Genomic DNA, 24,833 nt, shown 5'->3' on the forward strand with positions numbered 1-24,833 from the left:
GATTTTTTCCCCTTAAGAAATAATAATATTTCTGTAATATTTCTAAATGAACTGATATCAAGTCAAAAGCTTGTGAATCGGAATGTGTCAATACCCAGCCATATAAAATTAGAGATCAGAGCTTTAATGTGAAGGCGGAAAGGTTACCATCTGATGTATAATATCGACCAGATTTAAATATCAACAGGGTTCATCCCTACTTGACTCATTTCCCTTCCCTTTCATTTCTCTAGTGAAATGTCCTTGCTGTTTTTACCATCTCTATAGCTGCAGTTCTCTTCCTCTGTCTTTTCTTCTTTTCATCTCGCTCATCCATACTCCGAGTTTAGCTTCTACCGCTCTTATCCTTTTTTTAGATTGAGGACCATGTGCTACACACACCCACTCTCCCCTGCCTCTCCTCTCATCTCTTGCTCCAGATTCTTCCTTCCCTCCTTCTCTCTCTCTCTCTCTTCCTCCTTCACTCACCCTTGCTCTCTCTTGCCTTCTGTCTTTTTTTCCTCCTAATTTTCATGCTAGTCCTTCTTTTCCCTGCATCCTCATCATGTTTCACTTTCACTGCCTCCCACTCAGTCCTTTCAACATCTTCCAGCTCCACCTGCAGTGTGTGTGTGTGTGTGTGTGTGTGTGTGTGTGTGTGTGTGTGTGTGTTTGTGTCTTTGTGTTTGTGGATTTATGTCTGCTTCGAATGAGTGTGTTATGAGTAAGTGTGAACATGCTGTTTTTTTTTTCTGAAATGTATATAACATGTAACTTTTTTTTTCATGATTTCTACACTGATTTTTAGGTGAAATCTTCAAAATGGATGTAAAATTGTAACATTTTGTTACCCTTTATGCTTTGGAAAATAAAGTTTCTGCAATTCTAAAAGACTTTGCAGACTTTAATGGGCACTATAACAACCGCATAGTCTTTGTGGCTTAAGATGTTTCTTTTTATTGCCTGTGTCTATTAGGTGATGTCTCAGTTTACACAAATTAATGATGAGAGCCATTCTCTTTAGAGGACCCATCAAAATGGAACAATGAACAGATTGTATTGTATTTTCAATTGAAACAAGAAATAGTGGCAGGACTTACCAAAGCAAAGGTCCCCATTTTTCAATAGGCTTTATTTTATGTCACAGTCTGACAAAACTAAGGGGTGCGTCTCAATCAGCTCCCTAGTTCAGTAGTTAGGGCACTAGTCAGGGAGTCGGCCACATTCATGTACAAGATATACTGACTCACAACCTAGGAAACTAGGGAGCTAATTGAGATGCACCCTAAGTTTAGCTACTTGGATTTGTTAGGCTCTGGCTGGTGATATTAGGGGGAGGCTTCTAAAGAGCATGTGATTGGACCAAAATAATTTGATGATGTCATCAGTTGTGTATTTTGGTTAATTTTCCTGCAATAGAAAGCCTGTACATTTTAAACGCATTTACACAGGTTACCAAGGCTCTATTTATTTATTCAAGAATAGAATAAAAACAGCAATATTCTGAAATACTGAAATTTAACATCATATATTTTAAAATGTAGTCTTCAGTGTTACATGATCCCTCAAAATTCATTCTGATATGTTGATTTGGTACTAAAGAAACATTTCTCGTTATTAATGTAAAAAATATCAGTATTTATTTTAAATAGAAATCTCTTTCCATGACCAACACATGACCAACACAGGACCCCGAAGAGACCGTGATTAGACTCCCCCTGAAACTGCCTCATCGACACGGCATCCTCAATAAACCCGTCTCCGGCGTGATGACTCCGATTGTTCGAATATTACAATTAAATAATACTTAAATCGATATGTCATCCTCAATAAACCCGTCTCCAGCGTGTTGCCTCCGATCATTCGAATATTGCACTTTAATAATGATTTAATCAACATCATCCTCAATAAACCCGTCTCCAGCATGTTGCCCCCGATCATTCGAATATTCTGATCTATTATGACCTCCGAGCTGTAAAACTGCCAGAATAATAATAATAATAATAATACGCTGTTTGTTAATTGGCCAGAGGAGAACTGGCACCCGACTGAGCCTGGTTTCTCCCAAGGTTTATTTTTCTCCATTAGGTCACCTAATGGGGTTTTGGTGTCCTTGCCACTGTTGCCTCTGGCTTGGCGTGCTCAGTTGGGGACACTACATTTTTCAACTAAACATTGAAATAAATCTAATTAATAAACTAAATTAACCATTTAAACTAAATTACTGATCGAATTATTGATCTAAAGCCCACACTGTCACTGTATGATAATTGAAATGAACTGATGACATATTGACACAGCTGAATAAAATTATGCTGCATTATTTTCCTGTTTAACACTGTAAAGCTGCTTTGAAACAATCTACATTGTAAAAAGCGCTATATAAATAAAGTTGACTTGACTTGACTTTCCTGTCATTTCCTGTTGCAGTTTGTGAATTTAATCAATCTATACTGAATAAAAGTATTATTTTCTTTTTAAATAAATGACTGACAGTAGTTTATGTAGATTAATTCATTTAAATATCTAAGAAATACAATTCATTGTAATAAATGAACACATAATAGTTGTAAATAAAAGTTGTAAAATAAAGTGCCTGCAGTAGTTGTGACCAATTGGAATGGGGCACCAAATGCTTTGTTGACTATAATGGGAGTGTCTTAAGGCCCATTCACACCAAAGACGATAACTATAACAATAAAGATACAGTTCTAGAAATCGGTCTAAATTTAAAAGAATAACAACACCACAACTATAGCGATAGCAACACAGAGAAACAATATCGTTGAAATCACTTTCAGAACGTTTTTCTTTTTTTTAGCTGATAAACGATAAAAAAACAGCCAATAAGAATCCAACCTGCTTTAAAGAGCTTGAGCATTTAAAGCAGCAGACGATGTAACTGTAGCATGTGCTCAGACTTTCGTAGCAGAATATGATCTCTGTTGCCCCATGGGTTTATTCTTACCTTCCTGAGGATGTGAGCAGGATGTTTATATGATGAGAATGAATGTCGTATTGTATTTACTTAAAGTTAACAAATGTTTTAGCCGTCTGTGTTGGCTCCAGACTGGCTTAATATTTGTGTTTGGTTTTAGGGATGTGTCTCCATGGATAGATGGATGGTAGGAAAGAGAGAAACAGAGAGAAGCAGGTGTGAAGAGAAATAGGAAGATTGAGAACTGATGAACAGCTAACAGTGATAGACTGCTTGTGTTCTTGTACAGCTGCTGTGAAACCATTTGCAATCTGTGGCTTTATCAGGCAGGTCTGTTGGGAAGGAGAGCGATTAACTAGTATCTTAAAGCCGCAATATGTAATTTTTCGCCTTTCGAGGTCGCTTATTCAAAACAAAGGCGTCTTGATTATGCCACAGACGACCACTTCCGCTTCTTCCTGGGAAAAGAGGAGGGGCGTGGCTGGAGCTGAGGTGACGTGATGACTAACAGACAGCGGACAAATGGCAATTCACCTGTCACTCAAAGTGGCCACGCCCTTAATTATGCAGTTGTCATGAAGGGCAAAATTAGCCATATAGACCAAAACCATAATTTGTACCAGGCTGTAAACATGTTTTATTTCTGCTGTAAAGTTGGGCGTTTTAACATGGGGCTCAATGAGATTCTGCTCCCGTTTGGAGTCTGTCTCTAGCGGCCAGTCGATGAATTGCAGTTTAAGTCACTTCTGTGTTGGCTTCAAGAGAAACTGGGAGAGGTTGCCGCTTGGGGGTAACACAGCGCTGTTTTATCATATTAGATACATTTGAGTGTGTTGAAAGTTGTTATAATGCTACTCTGTGCCTTCACTCTGTGGCTACTATGAGACACTTGTTGCACACTGCAGTGAGCTAGATCAATGTTAGGCATTGTAAAACATGGCACTCGTGGTAAATCAGGGAAACGAGATTTAAACAATAAGACTAACTGTGTTGAGCTATATAACCATCATTAGCCTCGTTTTCTGTCGATTAAAGGTCCTGTTCTTCGTGATCCCATTTTTCAAACTTTAGTTAGTGTGTAATGTTGCTGTTAGAGCATTTATAATACCTGTAAAATTATAAAGCTCAAAGTTCAATGCCAAGCGAGAAATTTTACTTAACAGAAGTTCCCTTTCAAAGCCTACAGCGAACGGCTGGTTGGGACTACAACTCTGTACATCCTGCTTTAATTACGTCAGTAGAGCAGTTTGTCGACTAACCTCCGCCCACAAGAATACGCGAAAAAGGGGGCGTGGTCTTGTTGCTCCCGCGTGGAGTAGAGGAAGTGTTGCGTTTGTAGAGTTTGTTTGTCGCCATGTCGTCGAGACGCTTTTATTTTCATCCCGGAGTCAAGTCACCTTTGTTTGGCTTTCCCAGGGACGCTGTACTTAGAGATCATTGAGCGCATGCATCCCCGTTATGGTAAGAGGCGTGACCTTTCCGGTAACGTGCGCTAAGCTGCTGTCGAATCACAACACGGGAACCGCTGGCAAAATCAGAACTCGTTATGTATTTCTGAAGGAGGGACTTCATAGAACAGGGAAATCTTTCAAGCCGTTTTGAGGACAGTGAAAACAGCAGTATACAGATAGTACAGATAGTTTCACACAAGTAAATTGTGTGAAAAATACTGTGTTTTTTACACGCGAAACATGAACACATGTTATATTGCACACTGTAAACACAATCAAAGCTTCAAAAAAAACACGAAAAACGGGACCTTTTAATGCATCCAAACAGTTGCTCACCTGTCTAATAAAACACATTCTATGTTAAAGTTTCTTTGGTGTTTCCATGGTTTCTACAAAATAAAGCCAGAAAACGAGGGCAACACGGGTATGATGTCATTGATAGGCGATGCACAGACACGGTCTGTTTCCTAGTAAAAATTGCTTATTTCTCTGGATTTAAACATTCTTGGAAACATTTGGTATAATGTAAGTACACAAGTCAACCAAATATATAACACTGTTCTAATGGTTGTTGAATATTTTAATCCAAAAGTCTTACATATTGTGCCTTTTAAGATTACTGGTTTAAAGCTAAAGTGTCTTTTTTTTTTATATCAAAAAGTCCGCCATTCATGTTTATCTTCCAAAAGAGAGCTTTTTAATTATTGCTGTATTTGTTTAAGGGGTTTGCCATGTCAACTTCTGGAGTTTGGGGTGGAACTATTTGTTTAAACAAATGATGACGAAAGTCATTGGTAAACCTGTTCATTATCAGTGGTCAAATTATCACTGTTACTATTGTGCATACTTAGGGTTTTTACGATTTTAACAAACTTGTAAGATGAAACCAATGAACCATTAATATGGAAGTAAATGTTGATTTCATGTTGACTTTAATCTCCACTCCAAAAAGCACAAATGTTTTGGGGAAGTGCTTTGGTAGGGCGTGTTCCTTTACCCCGACCCATAAAAAGATCAACAAAACACATGGCCGTCACATCCTGTATTATTGTCATACATCATCAGCCATCTAGTTTTGTCTCCAGTCTCCACAACACAGTCAAACAAGGACATCATCTGTGTACTCTGAAAGTACCGGCTGATCGATGAAATGTTTTGAGTGAGATTTGCGTTGAAAATAGAGCAATTTTGCCACACAATGAAAGTTTGCAGTGTCTGGACTGGAAGTGGTATCCATGGAAACCATCAGTAGCCCTCACTCTGTTTGTTATGGTCTTGTAGTTAATGGTGATTGCTGAGGCAAGCATTACTACAATTGCTCACACAAGGTTTGAGATTTTAAGAAATCCTTAAAGGTGGGTAGGCAATTTGTGTTATGTTTTGTAATACTGGTTGAATCTCTCTCTTCACATCCTGATAGCAATCATAAATAGAAGAGGTCTCAATATTAAAACATGTACATACTGTATGTAGCTTATATTTATTTATCCAATTAATCAAGGAAATAATCAAAAGATGAATTATCAAAATATTTATTTGCAACCCTATAGTTAAGCACTAAGCAACCACACCTTAGCAACTGCATAGCAATACCCTGGAAACCACCCAGAACGCCCTAGCAACCAGACAAACACCTAAACAACCTAGCAACTGTATAGCAATGCACTGTCCACAAAGTACATCCAATTCCCTGGCAACCACCTCTTTGGTTTATTTACAACTTGTAATGCTCTCAAAACAACACTCAACAGTAAAATAAATATTGGGCAAGTATGCTTTAGGATACACTTACCAAATATTGGTTTCTTTTCCTGTTAACATTCTCCTGGGTCACTTCCTCTTTGCATTTCTTTTTTTCCCCCCATCTTTAATAATGTTTCTTGTGTCTTATACCTATCAGACCAGAAGCAGTTTCAATCTCTGATGCACAATTATAGAAATAGTTTACCCAAAAATTAACTACTTTATAATACTATTGATGGTGAGAGTGAGTAAATAGCAGACTTTTCCTTTTTTCCCCCATTTATTTAAAATCACTGACTGATTACAGGAATATTGTCCTAATCTTTGTGGAAGAGCTGTTGTTCTGTTTCAATGTAAGGCAAAGCTGAGGACCACAGCAGCTGTAGTGTGTACACGTGTTGTTGTTTTCCTCTCCTTGTTTCTCTCGTCTTTAATGCAGAAATGAAGAAGTGGTGAATGAGAAGTCTTTCAGTGCGTGTGTCAGGCGGTCTGTAACTGGAGTGTGTGTGTGTGTGTTTCAGGGCAGTGATGCCGGGCATGGTACTGTTTCGGCGACGCTGGTCAGTCGGCAGTGATGACCTGGTGCTGCCGGCTTTCTTCCTGTTCGTACTACACTGCATATGGTGAGTCTGTGTTTGTCTGCACAGTTTGTTCCTCTACAATTTGTGCATAAATGAAATCAGTAGGAAAATGAGCTCTTATAACCAGACCTGATGTCAATAGAAGTCTTAAGAGGTGAATTTGGAGATTCAGTCGTGCAATATAACAGCAGTTCCCAAACATTTTTATGAGTTGTGTTATGATGTAACTTTTTTATTTGAAGTAGACCAAAATTTTAAGTAATGTTAAAGGGTTAGTTCACCCAAATGATTTACTCTCCTCTCATCCTAGGTGTATAGGACATTCTTCTTTCAGACGAATACAATCGCAGTTATATTAAAAAATGTCCTGGCTAATCCAAGCTTTATAATGGCAGTGAATGACAGCCAATAATTTGAAGCCCCAAAAAGGGCATACATCCATCATAAACGTACTCCACATGGCTCTGGGGGGTTAATAAAGGCCTTCTGAAGCGAATCGATGGGTTTGCTTAAGAAAAATATCCATATTTAAAACTTTATGAATTTAAATATCTAGCTTCTGCCAGACCGCCTTTCGTATTCAACTCACAAGGAAAGTGTAAAAGCCTCTCGCAGTCAAATTGCTTGCGTTGCGTCTAACGTCATACGCCGCGTCAGTTAAAGGGTTAGTTCACCCAAAAATGAAAATTGTCATTAATTACTCACCCTCATGTCGTTCGACACCCGTCAGACATTCGGAACACAAATGAAGATATTTTAGTTGAAAGCTGATGCTGAGAAAGGCTTCAGATAGGCCTCCATTGGCATTCAGTACATTAATCCTCCCAAGTCCCATAAAAGGCACTTAAAACGTTGTTACAAAGTCCATCTCACCACAGTGGCTCTACAATAATTTTACGATGCGACCACAATAGTTTTTGTGCGCAAAAAAAAATCAAAATAACACCTTTATCCAGCTTGTTATTGTCTTCCGTGTGTGCCTCCACGGCGCATGCGCGAGAATATGACGCAGATCCGGCGTTCGGACACATGACCCAGAAGCGATTTGTTTATAAGCAGAGGAAGACGCGCGTGTCTAAGCTGTTGGATTCTACATTGATCATGCTTTAGGTCTCGGCGTAGTTCTCAAAATGGGGTTAAAGTGTGTATTTCATGGATTCCTGAACGCTGGCGCTACGTCATATTCTCGCGCATGCGCCGTGGAAGCACACACGGAAGACAATAACAAGCTGGATAAAGGTGTTATTTAGATTTTTTTTTCCGCACAAAAACTATTGTCGTCGCATCGTAAAATTATTGTACAGTCACTGTGGTGAGATGGACTTTGTAACAACGTTTTAAGTGCCTTTTATGGGTCTTGGGAGGATTAATGTACTGAATGCCAATGGAGGCCTATCTGAAGCCTTTCTCAGCCATCAGCTTTCAACAAAAATATCTTCATTTGTGTTCCGAATATGAACGGAGGTCTTACGGGTGTCGAACGACATGAGGGTGAGTAATTAATGACAGAATTTTCATTTTTGGGTGAACTAACCCTTTAAATACAGAAGGCAGTCTGGGGGAAGCTAGATATTTTCCTTTATAACATGTTAAATATGGATATTTTTCTTACACAAACGCATCGCTGTTTTAACTAAAAGCAACTCGCACTGACATATCTTAAAATAAGTCAGTGCCATTGTTTTGTCTCAAGATGCACATCTTTTTCTAAGGCACGTTTATAAAAGCTACTTAAATGCCCTGATTGAATAAGGCCTACCTATATGTTTATTTAAGCCCTGACTTTCCTGAGTTGAGTCATTTTTTAATTGTTGGTACTGAACAATATAAGTTGTAATTGTTATTGACAGTACTGTTTATTTCATACACTTTTTTGTGCATGAATCGTTATTGTGTTAATAATAATAATGATAAAGCTTGCCGGAAAATTACACACTGGTTAAAAATATTGATTTTCTTAATTTTAATCTATTCTCATTTTTATGAACAGATATCAATTCTGAAATCCCAAGAATAAACTATTGTTTATGTTCAGCATGTCCAACACATTCAGCTGTATTCCAAAAATCACTTTAAAGCAGGGGTCTCCAAACTCAGTCCTGGAGGGCCACTGTCCTGCAGAGTTTAGCTCCAACCCCAATTAAACACACCTGAACATGCTAATCAGTATCCAACTAGGGCCTTGTAAGACACTAATTGGCTGGTTCAGGTGTGTTTATTTGGGGCTGGAGCTAAACTCTGCAGGACAGTGGCCCTCCAGGACTGAGTTTGGAGACCCCTGCTTTAAAGGGATGGTTCACCCAAAAATGAAAATTAAATAACCAAACAGTTGATGGGCCCCATTGACCCATTGTCAATGGTGCCATCAACTGTTTGGTTACTGATATTCTCAAAAATATATATTTTTTAATTCAGAATAAGAAAGAAATTCATTCAGGTTTGAAACAACTTGAGGGTGAGTAAATGATGACAGAATTTTCATATTTGGGTAAACTATCCCTTTAACGCACATGATGTCATCATAAATATCACATTTCTGAGATGTGTGGGATCATTTGTATGTTTATGTGATGTTGTGGCTGTGGTCTTTCGGCAGGCTGGTGGTTCTATCCATGGTTCTCTTTGGGCTGCCGTACAATTCAGCGCAGTCATGCTCAATCACGCTGGTGGATCACGGTCGTGGTTACCTTGGCATCCTGGTCAGCTGTCTGATCTGCGAGAGCGCCATCATGTGGCTGAGCATGAGGGGCAGCATTCTGTACACACAACCCAGAGAGGCAGTGCAGTATGTGCTCTATATACGGCTGGGTAAGTCACACACTTGCACTTTTCTGTGCACTTTTCACTTGCACAGTTCTCTCAGTACATTGGATCTCATATGTCAGATCTGTTGAAGTTGGCATGAAATGGAACTTTTCTTCCCTATTGTGACCTACACTCACCTAAAGGATTATTAGGAACATCTGTTCAATTTCTCATTAATGCAATTATCTAATAAACCAATCACATTGATTCAATGCATTTAGGGGTGTGGTCCTGGTCAAGACAATCTCCTGAACTCCAAACTGAATGTCAAAATGGGAAAGAAAGGTGATTTTAAGCAATTTTGAGCGTGGCATGGTTGTTGGTACCAGACGGGCCAGTCTGCTCAGTTACTGGGATTTTCACGCACAACCATTTCTAGGGTTTACAAAGAATGGTGTGAAAAGGGAAAAACATCCAGTATGCGGCAGTCCTGTGGGCGAAAATGCCATGTTGATGCTAGAGGTCAGAGGAGAATGGGCCGACTGATTCAAGCTGATAGAAGAGCAACTTTGACTGAAATAACCACTCGTTACAACCGAGGAATGCAGCAAAGCATTTGTGAAGCCACAACACACACAACCTTGAGGCGGATGGGCTACAACAGCAGAAGACCCCACCGGGTACCACTCATCTCCACTACAAATAGGAAAAAGAGGCTACAATTTGCATGAGCTCACCAAAATTGGACAGTTGAAGACTGGAAAAATGTTGCCTGGTCTGATGAGTCTTGATTTCTGTTGAGACATTCAGATGGTAGAGTCAGAATTTGGCGTAAACAGAATGAGAACATGGATCCATCATGCCTTGTTGCCACTGTGCAGGCTGGTGGTGGTGGTGTAATGGTGTGGGGGATGTTTTCTTGGCCCACTTTAGGCCCCTTAGTGCCAATTGGGCATCGTTTAAATGCCACGGCCTACCTGAGCATTGTTTCTGACCATGTTCATCCCTTTATGACCACCATGCATGTACCCATCCTCTGATGGCTACTTCCAGCAGGATAATGCACCATGTCTCAAAGCTCGAATCATTTCAAATTGGTTTCTTGAACATGACAATGAGTTCACTGTACTAAAATGGCCCCACAGTCACCAGATATCAACCCAATAGAGCATCTTTGGGATGTGGTGGAACGGGAGCTTCGTGCCCTGGATGTGCATCCCACAAATCTCCATCAACTGCAAGATGCTATACTATCAATATGGGCCAACATTTCTAAAGAATGCTTTCAGCACCTTGTTAAATCAATGCCACGTAGAATAAAGGCAGTTATGAAGGCGAAAGGGGGTCAAACACAGTATTAGTATGGTGTTCCTAATAATCCTTTAGGTGAGTGTATATCCGAGTGATACGGCTTCTCAAACAAGAACAAATGTAGGGGGGGACTTGATTTTGTCCATGAGGAATTGATTGGATGGTTGTGGTTTGCTATTGGTCGATTAATGCCAGTAAACACATCATCAGAGAAGAGAAGAGATGTTGCAGCAAGAGGGAGGGGAAGTTATTTTTTTACAGATACATCGTTTTTGATAAATAATGCAATATTCCATATAAAAACAAGAATTGTCAATGTTTTACTTAATTTGCATATGCAACATTCTGAATTCAACATTCATTGCTCCTGAAGCAAATGCTACTCCAAATTTGAAGGCGGCATTTCAAACGTCCTTTGTGGAGCAAGCAATCCCATAAAATCCTGTTTTATACAATAATTGTGTACATTTGCGCTGTTTCTGATACACGCATGGTTTAACTGTTAAGGATTATAGGTTTGAAAATTATGAGGAATAATAATACTGGTGCTTAACATAAGAAGATTGTTTTGGGTAGTTGCATTGTTTTATTGTAAAATAATTTTGCACTGAAAATGAAAACTCATACTCCATGTGATTAGGCCTTAAATCAACACTTTGCATTAATTGCTCCTCCTCTCTGCAGCCATCCTGCTGGTGGAGCTGGTGTACGCGGTGGTGGGCATCGTCTGGTTGGTGCAGTACTACCAGCCCTGCCCCGACATCACCGCCAAGAACCTCGCCCTGGGTAAGACATGAGTAAAAACATTTTGGGGTGTACAATATATTTTGACATTTAAGAGTAATATTGTTACTCTAATATTGTATATTATTGTAATGTTATATACCACAATATAGTTAGATTTACTGTAAATTAAATTAATAATTTGTTTAGATTTGAATGCATGGTAATGCCTATTTTTTATTTAATCCAGTACATTCAAAGGTATTCCATGTAACTTTTAGCCCTCTAGCGGTTAAAAACAAAACTGCTTGCATTTTGTGGAAGAACATTGCTTTGGTTGTGCTTTTGCTCTGCGTGTCTGTGCGGATGAATATGGTTCTTTCCTATAACTAAAAAGAGAGAGAGAGAGAGAGAGAGAGAGAGAGATTATCCTTCTGCTCATAAAACATTCACTACTAACTACTATTAGATGGAAAGGATCTCAAGCTGACTAGCTGAAGATGTTACTGTGGCTATACCCATTAATAGACACGGTACGTACTTGAAAATAAATTCCAGCACAGCACTATAATGAAATGTTAACCCATAATGAACGAACTCTGTTAGAGAGCTACATATGGCAATTTAAATGTTCAATAAAATACCTTGCTCACCTGTTGAGTACTAAAATTGCCATCTCTGCGTCGCTTTTGCGACATCTCTCAATTCTCGCATTCTCTGAAAAGCCAAAGTTGATTCTTGTTTTGTTACAAGCTCTGACGCGTTCTCTTTTCGACAGCAGACTCTCCTCTGTTCAGTGTTTTTTTTAAAAACGGTTAATTCCCCGGAGTTTCAAGATGTAGTGTGATCGATGGCAACCTTTGTGGCTCATTGTTGTGACAACTATGTTGTAACTGTTGTAGTTACAGCATATACTTCAGGTTATTCGTTTATTTCTAGTCGGAGGGACTGTCACTCATGTCAGAAAGTTAGTAACTTTAGTAAATTATGGATCAGCGCTGACTGGAGACGCGAAACGTTTAGAACGATTCAGTCCGATTTGGTGAACTGATTCGGTTCACTAAAAAGAACTGGTTCAAAAGAAAGATCATTCGCGAACCGGACATCACTAATGTACCAGAGACGGAGCTCAGCGATTGCTAACAAAATTATTTATAGTAACAACTGAGTTATGAGAGCGCTGTCAGTCAGCGCGAGTTTATTGTGTTTGTATCTGAGAGTTCTGAATAAACACGAGTCCCAGTCACGCCGAGTCCGTCTTCATCATTATTACCAACTTTGTAACACATGCAAAGTACCATTACAGCTGTCGAGATGAACGAGTTAAAAGTAATTGTTGATAATAGCATTATTTTTAAAATAAAATAAAAGCGTCAGTGACGCGCGTTGAGTACACAGCGCAAACAAAGACACAACAGCAGTAATCGAATGTAATCCAGTTTATTGTGGGGCTAGGCTGGCTAGCCCGAATATGCTCACGTTTACCCTCCCTTCTGCTTAATCTCACGCCGCGTTTGGTGCCTCCGCTGTGGGCCAGATGCAGTACTGGGGGTCGGGGATGTTGAAGGCCGACCGGCCAGTGCAGCCCGAGCTTCGGCGTGTGTGAAGTTTATCTCTAACGATGTGACTCTGCCGATGTTGAGCAGAAACTCATGACTGTATGCACATTTTAGAACCGATAGACGCGACGAGGACGTACAAAAACACTGACTCACAAGATAGAAAACACCGTTCTGTCTGGAGAGAGAGAGCTGCGTGTGCACGAATAATAAATAATTAGCTACACATCAGAAATCACTGATCACAGATCAGAAGGAACTGAAAAAAGACTTCTGTTTTCATTTGTACATCCAAACACTGAGAAACTGCCAGCGTTCACTCGTTCACAAGCAATGATCTCTATTCTCTCGAGCGTTTGAATGGGCGTGCCAGATTCTCTGGGCGGAGGAAAGGGAGGTAACCGTTCCTGCTTGGACGTCAAACCAGGAGACTTCAGGATTGGCTCGTCTGGCCTGTCATTTTCTCAAAGGCAGAGAAAGACAGCCAGAACTCGGTTTTACACCGATCAACATTTCTATCCACTTGGGGACAATATTCAGGCTACGGGAACTCATGTTAATGTTGAAAAACCTCATAAAATGAAAATGTAATGCCATGGGACCTTTAAATACTTGAGAAATTTGAGTATTTGCTCTCTTTTTCCTTGGATTGTTATAAACCAAAAGATAAGACAGATAAATTAGTGTTAATATGGAACAGCAGGCATACAAGCATATCTACCACTGTATAGAAAAATCTCCACATTTCTACTGTTGCACGGTACTGCATATACAGCCATAGCACAGCTGTCAGCACAAGATCAAAAACAGAGAGAGTGTGATGTCCTTGCGGCAGGAGACAGTCCAGGCATGTTCAAATCTCATGAAACCTCCCCTTGTTAATCTCAGCAGATTCTTGTGAATTAGAAAGCTATTTATGCCCTGGAATCTCAACGCACACTTTCTAACAATACGCCTAGTGTAGCTTTCCATGTCTGTGCTGACCATGAATCAGTGTCGCTCATTGTCCACCCCCATTCCATAATAGCACACTTCACTTCCATGCTGATCAATCTATACAAGACATGTACTGACAAAGAGACAGTTGGTTTGTTTTACAGTGAATAGCTTCCTGCTGAACTGTCTAAAACAAGTGAAGATGTCTGCAGCACATTTAAAATGTAGAAACAATTTTTATTTTTATTTATTTTTAACAGGAATTGTTGTGTGTAACTGGTTGGTCATCTTCAGCGTGTGTTTCACCATGATGTGTACCTTTGACCCCACCGGGCGGACCTTTGTGAAGCTGAAACAAACTCGCCGCCGTCAGCGTAACCTCACCACATACACCCTCAGGTACAGCGCTTTATTGTTTTCTCGCTACACTCTTAAAAATAAAGGTACTTTGTTGGCATCAATGGTTCCATGAAGAACCTTTAACATCCATGGAATATTTACATTGCACAAAAGATTCTTTATAGTGATAAAGGTTCTTCAGATTATTAAAATGTTCTTCACTCTATGAAAAAAAAACTGTTCTTTTAAGAACTATTTGCTTAAAGGTTCTTTGTGGAACCTAAAATGGATGTTCCATCGCATTACTGTGAAAAAAAATCTCCTTTATGAACCTTTATTTTTAAAAGTGTAGCTTATTTTGTGATGCCCCCATCAGTTGATGAATTCAAAAGTTATTAAAAACTGCATTTTTAGTTCTATCATGAACAGTTTAGGGATGGAATGATAAAAAATATGCAGACTTTTTATGCTTTCAGCAACTAATAAGAGTATAGTACTTCTTTTACCAATTACCTGACTAACAAAACCCCAAATAAACCCACATAATAATACAATATAACAGTATAATTTAATACCTAACAATAAAGAAACAAACAGAACAACATAATACATAAAAACAAATACATGATTGAAAAAGATATTGAATAGAATAATTCAAATTTTTTGCTTGAATCTTTATGAAATCTCAGTGTTATTGTTAACTAAAACCTAGACTTTTAAAAACTTTTTTCTCAATTAAAATAAAGCTAAAATAAAATATAAAAATTAGCTGAAAACCTTAATTAACTGAAATATAATAGGTTGAAGTACTGAAATAAAAAGAAATTAAATCTAAATGGAAATAGAAAAAAACAAATAAAAATGACAAAAGCACATAACAAAATGTACTAAAACTTATGAAAGCTAATTCAAAATATGAATACATATGTAGATGTATAATGGCATATAAATGTGTGTAATTATATAATTGTATATACATGATACTGAACTGTATTCATATTTTATGCTCTATATTTTTTTAAAATAAATTAAGTGTTGTTTAATTTCAACAATATTGTGCACATCCCATTAACTGGTATTGTGTATATATATTGCCATTATGTCGGCTGTCAACTAGTTTGGTTCCTGTCAGTGTATGTAACACAAAATTTGCACAGATTTTACTCGCTGTTATGATTTTGACACCCCCTTCTATTGTGTTTGCGTCATTGCCATTCCACTATCTCTTGGCCTATAATTCCCAAATCTTCTCATGATATTTGCTCAGTTGGGTTGCATCTGTCTCTTTCAGACACAGGCTAGAAGAGGGTCAAGCCAGCAGCTGGAGCAGGAGACTCAAATTCTTCATGTGCTGCACTAGAGCAAAAGATACACAATCTGTAAGACTCAAGCACCAACTCAAACACACACATGCCAGTTACTGTGAGAGCGCAAACAGCATTCTCAGTAGAAGATTTTCTCTCTCAGGACGCTTACTCTGAGGTGGCCAGCTTGTTTGCCGAGTTTTTCCGGGATCTGGACATTGTGCCGAGTGACATCATTGCTGGCTTGGTGCTCCTCCGACAGAGACAACGAGCTAAGAGATCAGCCATCTTGGATCAGGTTTGCAGAATCATGGCATTACCTTATCAGTAACATTACTTTTGATTGGACAAATATTCCTTACTGTCCAAATAATATATTTTTTTTGTTTTTCTGTTTGTTTGTTTGTAGGCAAACAATGACGTTTTAGCCTTTCTGTCCGGTATGCCTGTAACTCGCAACACTAAATACTTGGACCTCAAAAACTCGGTATTTCAAGAATACAGTAAAGGTGTGTGCTTGTGTTGGTATATGTTTTTTTTATATATATAATTATCCCCTTCTGTTTACAGTCTGAGATGGCCATGTATAAGGAAGTGTGTTACTACATGCTGTTTGCCATGGCGGCGTATGGCTGGCCCGTATATCTTTTAAGAAAGCCAGCGTGTGGACTCTGCAGACTTATCAGCACCTGCTCGTAAGTAAAAACGCATGTGAACGTGAGATAAGAGCAAATAAGTGAGGCTCCTATAGTGATATATTTTCCTACCATCATGTTTTGATAGACTTGCCTCTTCAATAAACTTAGTGTGAGCGGCATCCAGAGTTTAACTGTGAATACTTCCCTTGTCAAAAATACTATTTTAATATCGTAATACTTATACTGTCGGTCAAAAGTTTGTAATAATTAAGATTTTTAAACGATTTTGAGAGAGATAGGCTGCATTTATTTAATTTAAAAAAAAGTTTAAAGAACTGTTTTCTATTTAAATACTAGGAATAATTTAAATGCAACGTATTCCTGTGATGGCAATGCAAAAGATTTAAAAATAAAATAAATTAATACTTTTATTCAGCAAGGATGCATTCAGTTGATCAAAGTTGACAGTAAAGACATGTATAATGCTGCAGAAGATTCATATTTCAAATTAATGCCTTCTGAAGGATCATGTGACACTGAAGACTAGAGTAATGATGCTGAAAATTCAGCTTTGCATCACAGGAATAAATAATATATTAAAAATGTATTATAATAGAAAACAGTTATTTTAAATTGGAACAAGTTATTTATCTTTTTATTGTTTTTTGTAATTAAATAATATATTTTTTTCTTTTTTCTTGAATTTTTCTTGATAATAACTAATTTGTTATTTGTCTTTTTTACATTTTCTCATGGTAAATCAATGCCTGTTTAGGACACATGGATGAAATTGAATGTTATTATGGACATGGATGAAATTAAATAAATTCTCTTCCTTTTTTCTCTCTCTTGTCAGCTGTAATACTTCAGTTTCAGGTTCTCGTCTCTCTCAGTCTGTCACCGTTGAGGAGGATAACTGCTGTGGCTGTAATGTTCTTGCCATTCGACGGCAATTCCTGGACCGAGATCTTAAAGAAGTCCAGATTGTCTACACATCCTGCCATGACGCAGTACGACATCTTTCAATAATTCTTTAACTCCCCTGACCCCTGAAATCCTGAGGAGTGATGTCTTGTGTGATAATCCGTGCGATGTCTGTTCACATCAATGAGTCATCGTCTGACTAAAATGTTTGAGAAGCCGTAACTGATGTGATAAGTGTGAAATGTGTGATTTAAGACAAATTATTGTCCATATTTTTGGATGTGATTTGTAGGTTTATGAGACGCCCTTCTTTGTAGCAGTGGATCATGCAAAGAAAAAAGTCGTGATCAGCATCAGAGGAACATTGTCCCCTAAGGTGAGTCAGCCACATGTGTACTGTAACAGCTCTTTCTCTTTTTACAGTGAAGCCATCCTCATGTGCTTATGTGTATGTTCAGAGAATTAAAACAGAATGGGCCATCTGACCAATCAGAGCAGAGACTCTCGGAAAGGAGGGTTTAGAGATACCGAATCCTTTATCGAACCGCTTCAGACACTGTGTAAAAAAATATAATGCTACAATGTATATAATTGACCTTGGATGCATGCAAACTTATTGTAGGAGACTGTCAAAACAAAATTAGGAGCCTATAAAATAACATAATAGGGGCACTTTAATAAAACTAAAATAAAAACTGAATATACATTAAAATATAGGCTGTTTCTAAGCAGTATTTTTAAGCTATGACATAAAGAAAGTACTTTAACCATACAAGAGCATTTTAAGGACAAAAATAATAAATTAATGGTCTGGAATCAGTAAACTCTTTTAAAATGACACTAAACTGTACATCCGACTACAGCACCAGGCTATCGATTTCGTAAAAAGCTTTGCTAGTTTCATGTTTCTTTTATCACTCTGTTGTCTCTTTCTTTCACATAATAGAACAATTTACTCTAATCAATATTTAATGACCATTTATTTATTTGTAGCCATGTAATTAGTGGGCTAATGTAAAGAGCGCCAACAGTCAGCCTTGCAATATAAACCCAAAAGTTTTTTGCAATAATGGCTGGCTTGCTGTAAATTATCTCTTACATAAGTCAATGGTTTACCATTTAACAAGTTTATCTTTCTCCCTCTTTCTCAGGACGCTTTAACAGATCTCACAGGCGATTCTGAGCGTTTGCCTCTAGAGGAGCAGCACGGCACGTGGCTCGGACACAAGGTTCTACATAAACACATGCATATAGACACAAACAGGATACACATTGACAGATATGAACACAAACTCATTCTTTCTTTTTGTGAATCCTTTATTTAGGGAATGGTTTATTCAGCTGAATACATAAAGAAGAAACTAGAGCAAGAAATGATTCTCTCTCAAGCCTTTGGGAGGGATTTGGTAAGTTTAAACATTTGTCATGTTTTAAACGCACACATATGGTTGATTCTATGCTTTATGTGCGTGCAACACACCATCCCCAATGAAATAATGCCTGATGCAACTCTAATGTGGTGGCAACTTAAGATACAGAATATTGTATACAGCATCAGGGTTCCTTTGGGTCATTTAAAAATTCTTAAATGTATTAAATGGTACAAAAAACTCTTAATTATCGTTCAGTTTTAAATTTGAAGACAGAAAAACAGGAATTGCGATATGATATAATAATGTGATTATTACATTTGAAAGGTTATGATTGAATTAAATAAATGTAAGTGCAGCACGTTCAAAGTAAAAACATTTTACAGGCTGACACTTTCATTTCACAATCGGTGAATACTATTTATACCAAGCGTTGGCTTATGACCTACGTTTGATGAATTATGTTTACTTAATGGTGTTTATATCGAAATATATTGTAGAGGGGTGTAAGAGTGCAAATGTCATCTTTCTGAATGAGCATCTGGGTGTAGAAGAAGCATATACATTTCACACACTTGTTTATTATAAAAGTTTGCATTATACATAAAATATTTTATTTAGAATATTATTGGTATTTTTTTTACACTGTAAACTGTCTACAGAAACGCAGTAAACGGTGTTATCACATTCGGTATACATTCAGTATATCAATTTTACCAGTCTCACTCAATGATTTGTTTATTGCTTTTCTTTAAACACATAATTATCGTATGAGCAAAATCGAATAGCAATCCACCTCTTATTTGTAAGTATTGCTATATCAGTACATAAACCAACTTCAATACATGACTTGTATATATTGATTAAAACATATCTTGAGTATTTTGATTGTGCAATTTTCCTATTTTGCAGTTGTGTGCCTGTTTAATTAAGTAAAATAATTTGAGATGCATATTATTTGTGCAAGTCTTAAAAAAGGAATAACCGATGGCATGAGCATGGCAATGTGACAACTGTTAAAGGGATAGTTCACCCAAAAACGAAAATGTTATGTTTTTCTGCTTGCCCCCAGGGCATCCAAGATGTAGGTCTCTTTGTTTCTTCAGTAGAACACAAATGAAGATTTTTAACTCCAACCATTGTCGTCTGTCAGTCGTATAATGCATGTGAATGGGGTCCAATTCTATTTAAGTAAAAAAAAACATGCACGGACAACTTCAAATTAAACCCTGCGGCTCATGACGACACATTGATGTCTTAAGACACGAAACGATCGGTTTCTGAGAGAAACGACTGACAGACGGCAACGTTTGGAGTTAAAAAACTTAATTTGTGTTCTACTGAAGAAACAAAGACACCTACATCTTGGATGCCTTGGGGGTAAGCAGAAAAACATCACATTTTATTTTTGGGTGAACTATCCCTTTAAGTGATTCTCTCCAGTATCTTCAGACAACACTTGCATGTTGCCTTTTCATTGTGTATGCTATCATGTGACACAAAAAGTTCTAGATTGCTGTGTTTGTGTACGTCCATGTCTCAGGGTAAAGGGACGATGCACTACGGGCTGGTGATTGTGGGTCACTCTCTGGGTGCGGGTACGGCCGCCATCCTGTCCTTCCTCCTCCGGCCGCAGTATCCTTCACTGCATTGCTATTCGTACTCCCCTCCTGGCGGCCTCCTCAGGTCAGTGTGACCTTGCCATTGTCGCATTGTTACTGGGTAGTATCAATGTAGTGCAGTATCTTTTTTGCACTACATTTATAGAGAAATCTGAAAACTGATCTCCTCTGAGAGTAAGAGTGTGTTTAGCAGTCACTGAGGCATGATGACATTAGATCAGACTCATGTGCATAGATTAATTTGGTGTTAAAGGATTAGTTCGCTCGGGGAAAAAAGAAAGTGTTGTCATTATTTTCTCAACCTCATGTTTTCCAACATTATATAAGAGATTTTAAAAAGCACCATTCTTTGGATGCCATAGTTGAATTATAAATTTATATGAGGAACAAAGCATTTTTCATGTTCTTATGTTCCTTTAAATTAAAACGTGCTTGCAGTGTTGTGATCCGTGATGTCACACCTGCCAATTTTCGAATAGTGTGACTGAAATTTACATTTCCGGCAAAGGACTGGAATGTCAGTGAATTAGGTTTGGGGTCAGAATGTTTTTTTTTTTTGACAGAAATTAATACTTTTATTCCGCAACAATTCATTAAATTGGTCAAAAGAATGAAGATATTTTACAATATAACTGTTTTACTGTCTTTTTGATCAAATAAATGTAGGCATGGTGAGCATAAGAGACTTGATTAAACGACATTAATAAAATCTTACCGACCTTACCAAATGTTTCAATGGTAGTGTAAATTTCAGCTTCATACATTTAAAAAAAACTCTCAAGAGGTTGGTCACAAACTACAGTTCTCCTCTGTAATGCAAGAGGTTGTGGGAAATATTACCGGTAGTCCAAAAAACATACATGAATGCACAAATCCACAAGATTCACTAATCTTTTGGAAGGATGTTATTTGAATTGAGATTCGCCCCAAAGCTTTTTTCTGAAACACAGAGTTATTGGTTTAATTCAGTAGGTAATGTGTCTCACAACTACTCTTTCATGTTTATGCCATTCATGATGTCAGTTACGGATTAGAGAAATTCTTGCCTGCCATGCTTGAAATATACTTTACACTGTTAGCACAGTTTGTTTTGTTTTTGCATGAAAAGATAGGAACGCTAAAATGAACAACATGTACCTTATGTATAAAGTCAGTGTAATCGATTGTCGAATATCACATTTCAATCTGAAATCTGTCACATTAAGGCTAAACACTTTTCATGTTGACATTTACAGAACGTGTTTAATCACAGACTTCTGTTTCTGTTTAATTCACAGTGAGGATGCAATGGTGTACTCGAAAGAGTTCGTCACCTCAGTCGTGTTGGGAAAAGATCTGGTCCCCAGGTAAATGAGTGTTGTAAATATTTGTAAGTCTAAGCAGATGAACGTTTATCTTATGCTTTTATGTTCATTCAGGATTGGCCTCTCTCAGCTTGAGGGCTTCCGTCGCCACCTACTTGAAGTCTTACAGAAGAGTGATAAACCAAAGGTGAGCTGCTTTGACTTGATTCCCTGAGTTACAACACAGTGTCTGTGCCATCATCAGCATCGTTGAAATTAACCGTTTACTGTTTACTAACACTATTACATTGATTCACTTGCTGACACGTTTGTACACAGTATGTAACTGCAAAGAACTGCTCTGACACACACGGATTGAAGATCTAAATGCAGCTTCATTAGGGTAATCCGCAAACGTGGTCTAAAATACATGCAAAGGGTAGTGATGGGCGTTTTTCGAAACACTGCTTCATGAAGCTTCATAAACCAGGCTTCGTCACGTCATAACTGTTTTGAAATGTTTCAAAATTTTAAAGGGTTAGTTCATCCAAAAAATGAAAATTAGCCCATGATTTACTCACCCTCAAGTCATTCTAGGTGTATATGACCTTTTTCTTTCAGACGAATACAATCGGAGTTATATTAAAATTTGTCAGTGGCAGTGAATGGGAAGTTCTGTTTTGAAGTCCATAAAAGTGCATTTATCCATCATAAAACTGCTCCACACGGTTCCGGGGGGTTAATAAAGGCCTTCTGAAGCGAAGTGATGCGTTTTAATATAACTGATTGTATTCGTCTGAAAGAAAAATGTCATATACACCTAGGATGACTTGAGGGCGAGTAAACCATGGGGTAATTTTAACTAACCCTTTAATGGTTCACCACTGGGGAGTGTCTGTGGTTTTTACCTGTTCTCTGATTCATTTTATACATGTTTTAATGAGACATTTGTATAATTAAAAGGAATAATAGTAGTTAATAGTTTCTAATTGGCCAGTTTAGCTGAGCCATCCATGGAAAAAATTAAACAAGCCCTGAAGATTGATAAAAGAACACATTACACAGTTTTATAGATTTTACTTTCAATAAAACATTTGCAATGGGTTTGTAAAAGTTTTTTATGCATGTTGCATTTACATTGTTTTGACCAATAGGCTTCGCCAGCGTGTGACGTTTCGAATGCTTCACAAGGGTCAAAACCAATAACAGGGGCAGACAATAACAGGACAGAAAACACAGGCAAATGGGGAAATCCAGGAAAGCAGAAAGTCAGAACCATTACACTGTTGAATTAGAAAGAGCGCTCAGAAATGCAGTGGTGACACAAACAAGACTTTGCAAAGAAAGAGTGAAACCACAGGGGCTGAATCCGAAATCGCCCCCTATACCCTGAAATAGGGCATTATTTGAGGCCATTTGTAGTGGTGTCCGAAACCATAGTGGACGTTATTGAGTGCTCTCATTCAATCCCACATTGCACGGCAATAACGAGTGTACAGCCCATGTACACACACCAGCTGTCCGACTTCACGCACTCGTTTTCATTCACTCCTTCAAGTGAACTATATTAGTGGACTAACGTAGGGAATAGTAAATGAGGGTTTAGGGGCCGATTTCGGATTCAGCCGGGGCTTTTATAGGCTGGGCTTAACAAGCTAATGACTCACAGCTGAACCTAATCACAACATAATGAATCCAAGCAATGGGTTATGGGAATTGAAATTCATGATGAGAGAGCCCAGGAGTCAGGAGAAGTGCACTCTGGTGGAGATTATGATTTCAGATCATAAATAAGATCACAACCCTAACAAGAAGTGGTTTATTTTGACCAGCTCTTAAATAAATGGAAGTTCATTTGAGTTGAAATAATTTTATTATGTGAGAGGAAAGATGTGAAGCGTGAAGTGAATTGAAACTAGCACAGCTGTGCAGGAAATCATTTGCCTGTGACAGCGGTCGATTATGCAGTTTAGCGTCATTCTAAAATAACATTTGGCTGCAGAATGTAGACTGACCAATCAAAATCAAGCATTCTAGAGAGTTCATGTATGTGGGTGCTGGAACAGTAGCATTTGTTATTATTGAATTGTGCCAGTAATTAACTGCCCTCATTATATCTGTCACGTTGTGCTGTCCCCATGCCCTTTTCCTCTGGGCAAATAAAGTAAAAGATAAATTGTTATGTTACTAATTATAACCGCAGCTGTGGGGGGTTTTATGAATTATGAATCTATTCTAGTTCAGTTAGTGGAACTCTTATTCTCAAGGTTGTGGCTTCGAGCCTCACATTTGGTGTTTACTTTCTGCAGTTAAAAAATACACTACTGTTCAAAGGTTTAGGATTGATAGTAGAGAAGTCTCTTATGCTCATCAAGCCTGCATTTATTTGATCAAAAATACTGTGAAAACTGTGATATTGTGAAATATTACAATTTAAAATAACTTTTTTATATTATAATATATTTAAAAATCTGATTTATTTCTATGTTCAAAGCTGGATTTTTAGCATAATTTTACACGAGTCTTCAGTGTCACATGATCCTTCAGAAATCATTCGATTTGCAGCTCAAGACATTTTCTTATTATCAATTTTGAAAAACGCTGTGCTGCATTATGATACATTTTATTCCGAATTCTTTGATGAATAGAAAGTTCAAAAGAACAGCATTTTTAAAAAATAAGAAATCTTTTGTAATATTATTACAAATGTATTTACTGTCACTTTTGATCAATTTAATGCACCCTTGATAAAAGAATGAATTATTATTTTTTTTTATTTTTTTTACTGACCCCAAACGTTTTAATGGAAGTGTACTCTCTATTAGAGCTTGCATGGCTTAACTGGTAACACTTTACAATAAGGTCTCAAGAGTTAACAGCCGTTAATGCATTAACATTAATAAACAATGAGCAATACATTTGTTAGAGTATTTATTAATCTTTGTAAACAGTAGTTGATAAAAAAAAACCACTGTTTATTTTTAGTTCATGTTAGCTCTGGTCTATTAAGTAATATTAACAGATACAACTATTGATTTCATTAATGTATTAGTAAATGTTGAAATTAAAATCCGAAAAAGTAGTTACTTAGTAAAACTCCACATTCACCGCACAGCTTCATTGGTTTTTGCTGTTTCTATCAAATCCAATACTGCACTGGGTAACACTTTATTTTGATTATCCACTTTAGACATTCTACTAACTGCAAGTAACTTTGCAATTACATGTCAACTATCAGTCATTAGTTAGTAGACTGTCACTTTATTTTGATGCTCCCCCAACAGACTATTCTACTGAATATAAGTAACTTTGCAAGTACATGTCAATTTATTCTCCTAACCCGAACCCGAACCTAACAGTCTACTAATACTCTCGTGAGAGTCGGTT

At 37.7% G+C, this 24,833-nt stretch overlaps 1 protein-coding gene across 2 annotated transcripts in view; it reads left to right on the forward strand.

Moving 5' to 3' along the window:
• Positions 1-24,833, forward strand: part of dagla (diacylglycerol lipase, alpha) — a 49,096-nt gene that overhangs the window by 12,048 nt on the left and 12,215 nt on the right. For both annotated transcript variants that reach the window (XM_079802112.1, XM_079802111.1), the window contains exons 2-16: positions 6,633-6,734; positions 9,289-9,500; positions 11,433-11,534; positions 14,227-14,365; positions 15,597-15,684; positions 15,773-15,907; positions 16,019-16,096; positions 16,180-16,304; positions 17,104-17,257; positions 17,464-17,547; positions 18,323-18,400; positions 18,497-18,577; positions 20,085-20,227; positions 21,441-21,509; positions 21,582-21,654. In XM_079802112.1, the coding sequence (XP_079658238.1) occupies positions 6,640-6,734; positions 9,289-9,500; positions 11,433-11,534; positions 14,227-14,365; positions 15,597-15,684; positions 15,773-15,907; positions 16,019-16,096; positions 16,180-16,304; positions 17,104-17,257; positions 17,464-17,547; positions 18,323-18,400; positions 18,497-18,577; positions 20,085-20,227; positions 21,441-21,509; positions 21,582-21,654 (1,656 nt within the window). In that variant the 5' untranslated portion in view covers positions 6,633-6,639. The remainder of the gene's footprint in view (positions 1-6,632; positions 6,735-9,288; positions 9,501-11,432; positions 11,535-14,226; positions 14,366-15,596; positions 15,685-15,772; positions 15,908-16,018; positions 16,097-16,179; positions 16,305-17,103; positions 17,258-17,463; positions 17,548-18,322; positions 18,401-18,496; positions 18,578-20,084; positions 20,228-21,440; positions 21,510-21,581; positions 21,655-24,833) is intronic.

Source organism: Gobio gobio (assembly GCF_949357685.1).
Source record: "Gobio gobio genome assembly, chromosome: 2".
Taxonomy (NCBI): Eukaryota; Metazoa; Chordata; class Actinopteri; order Cypriniformes; family Gobionidae; genus Gobio; species Gobio gobio.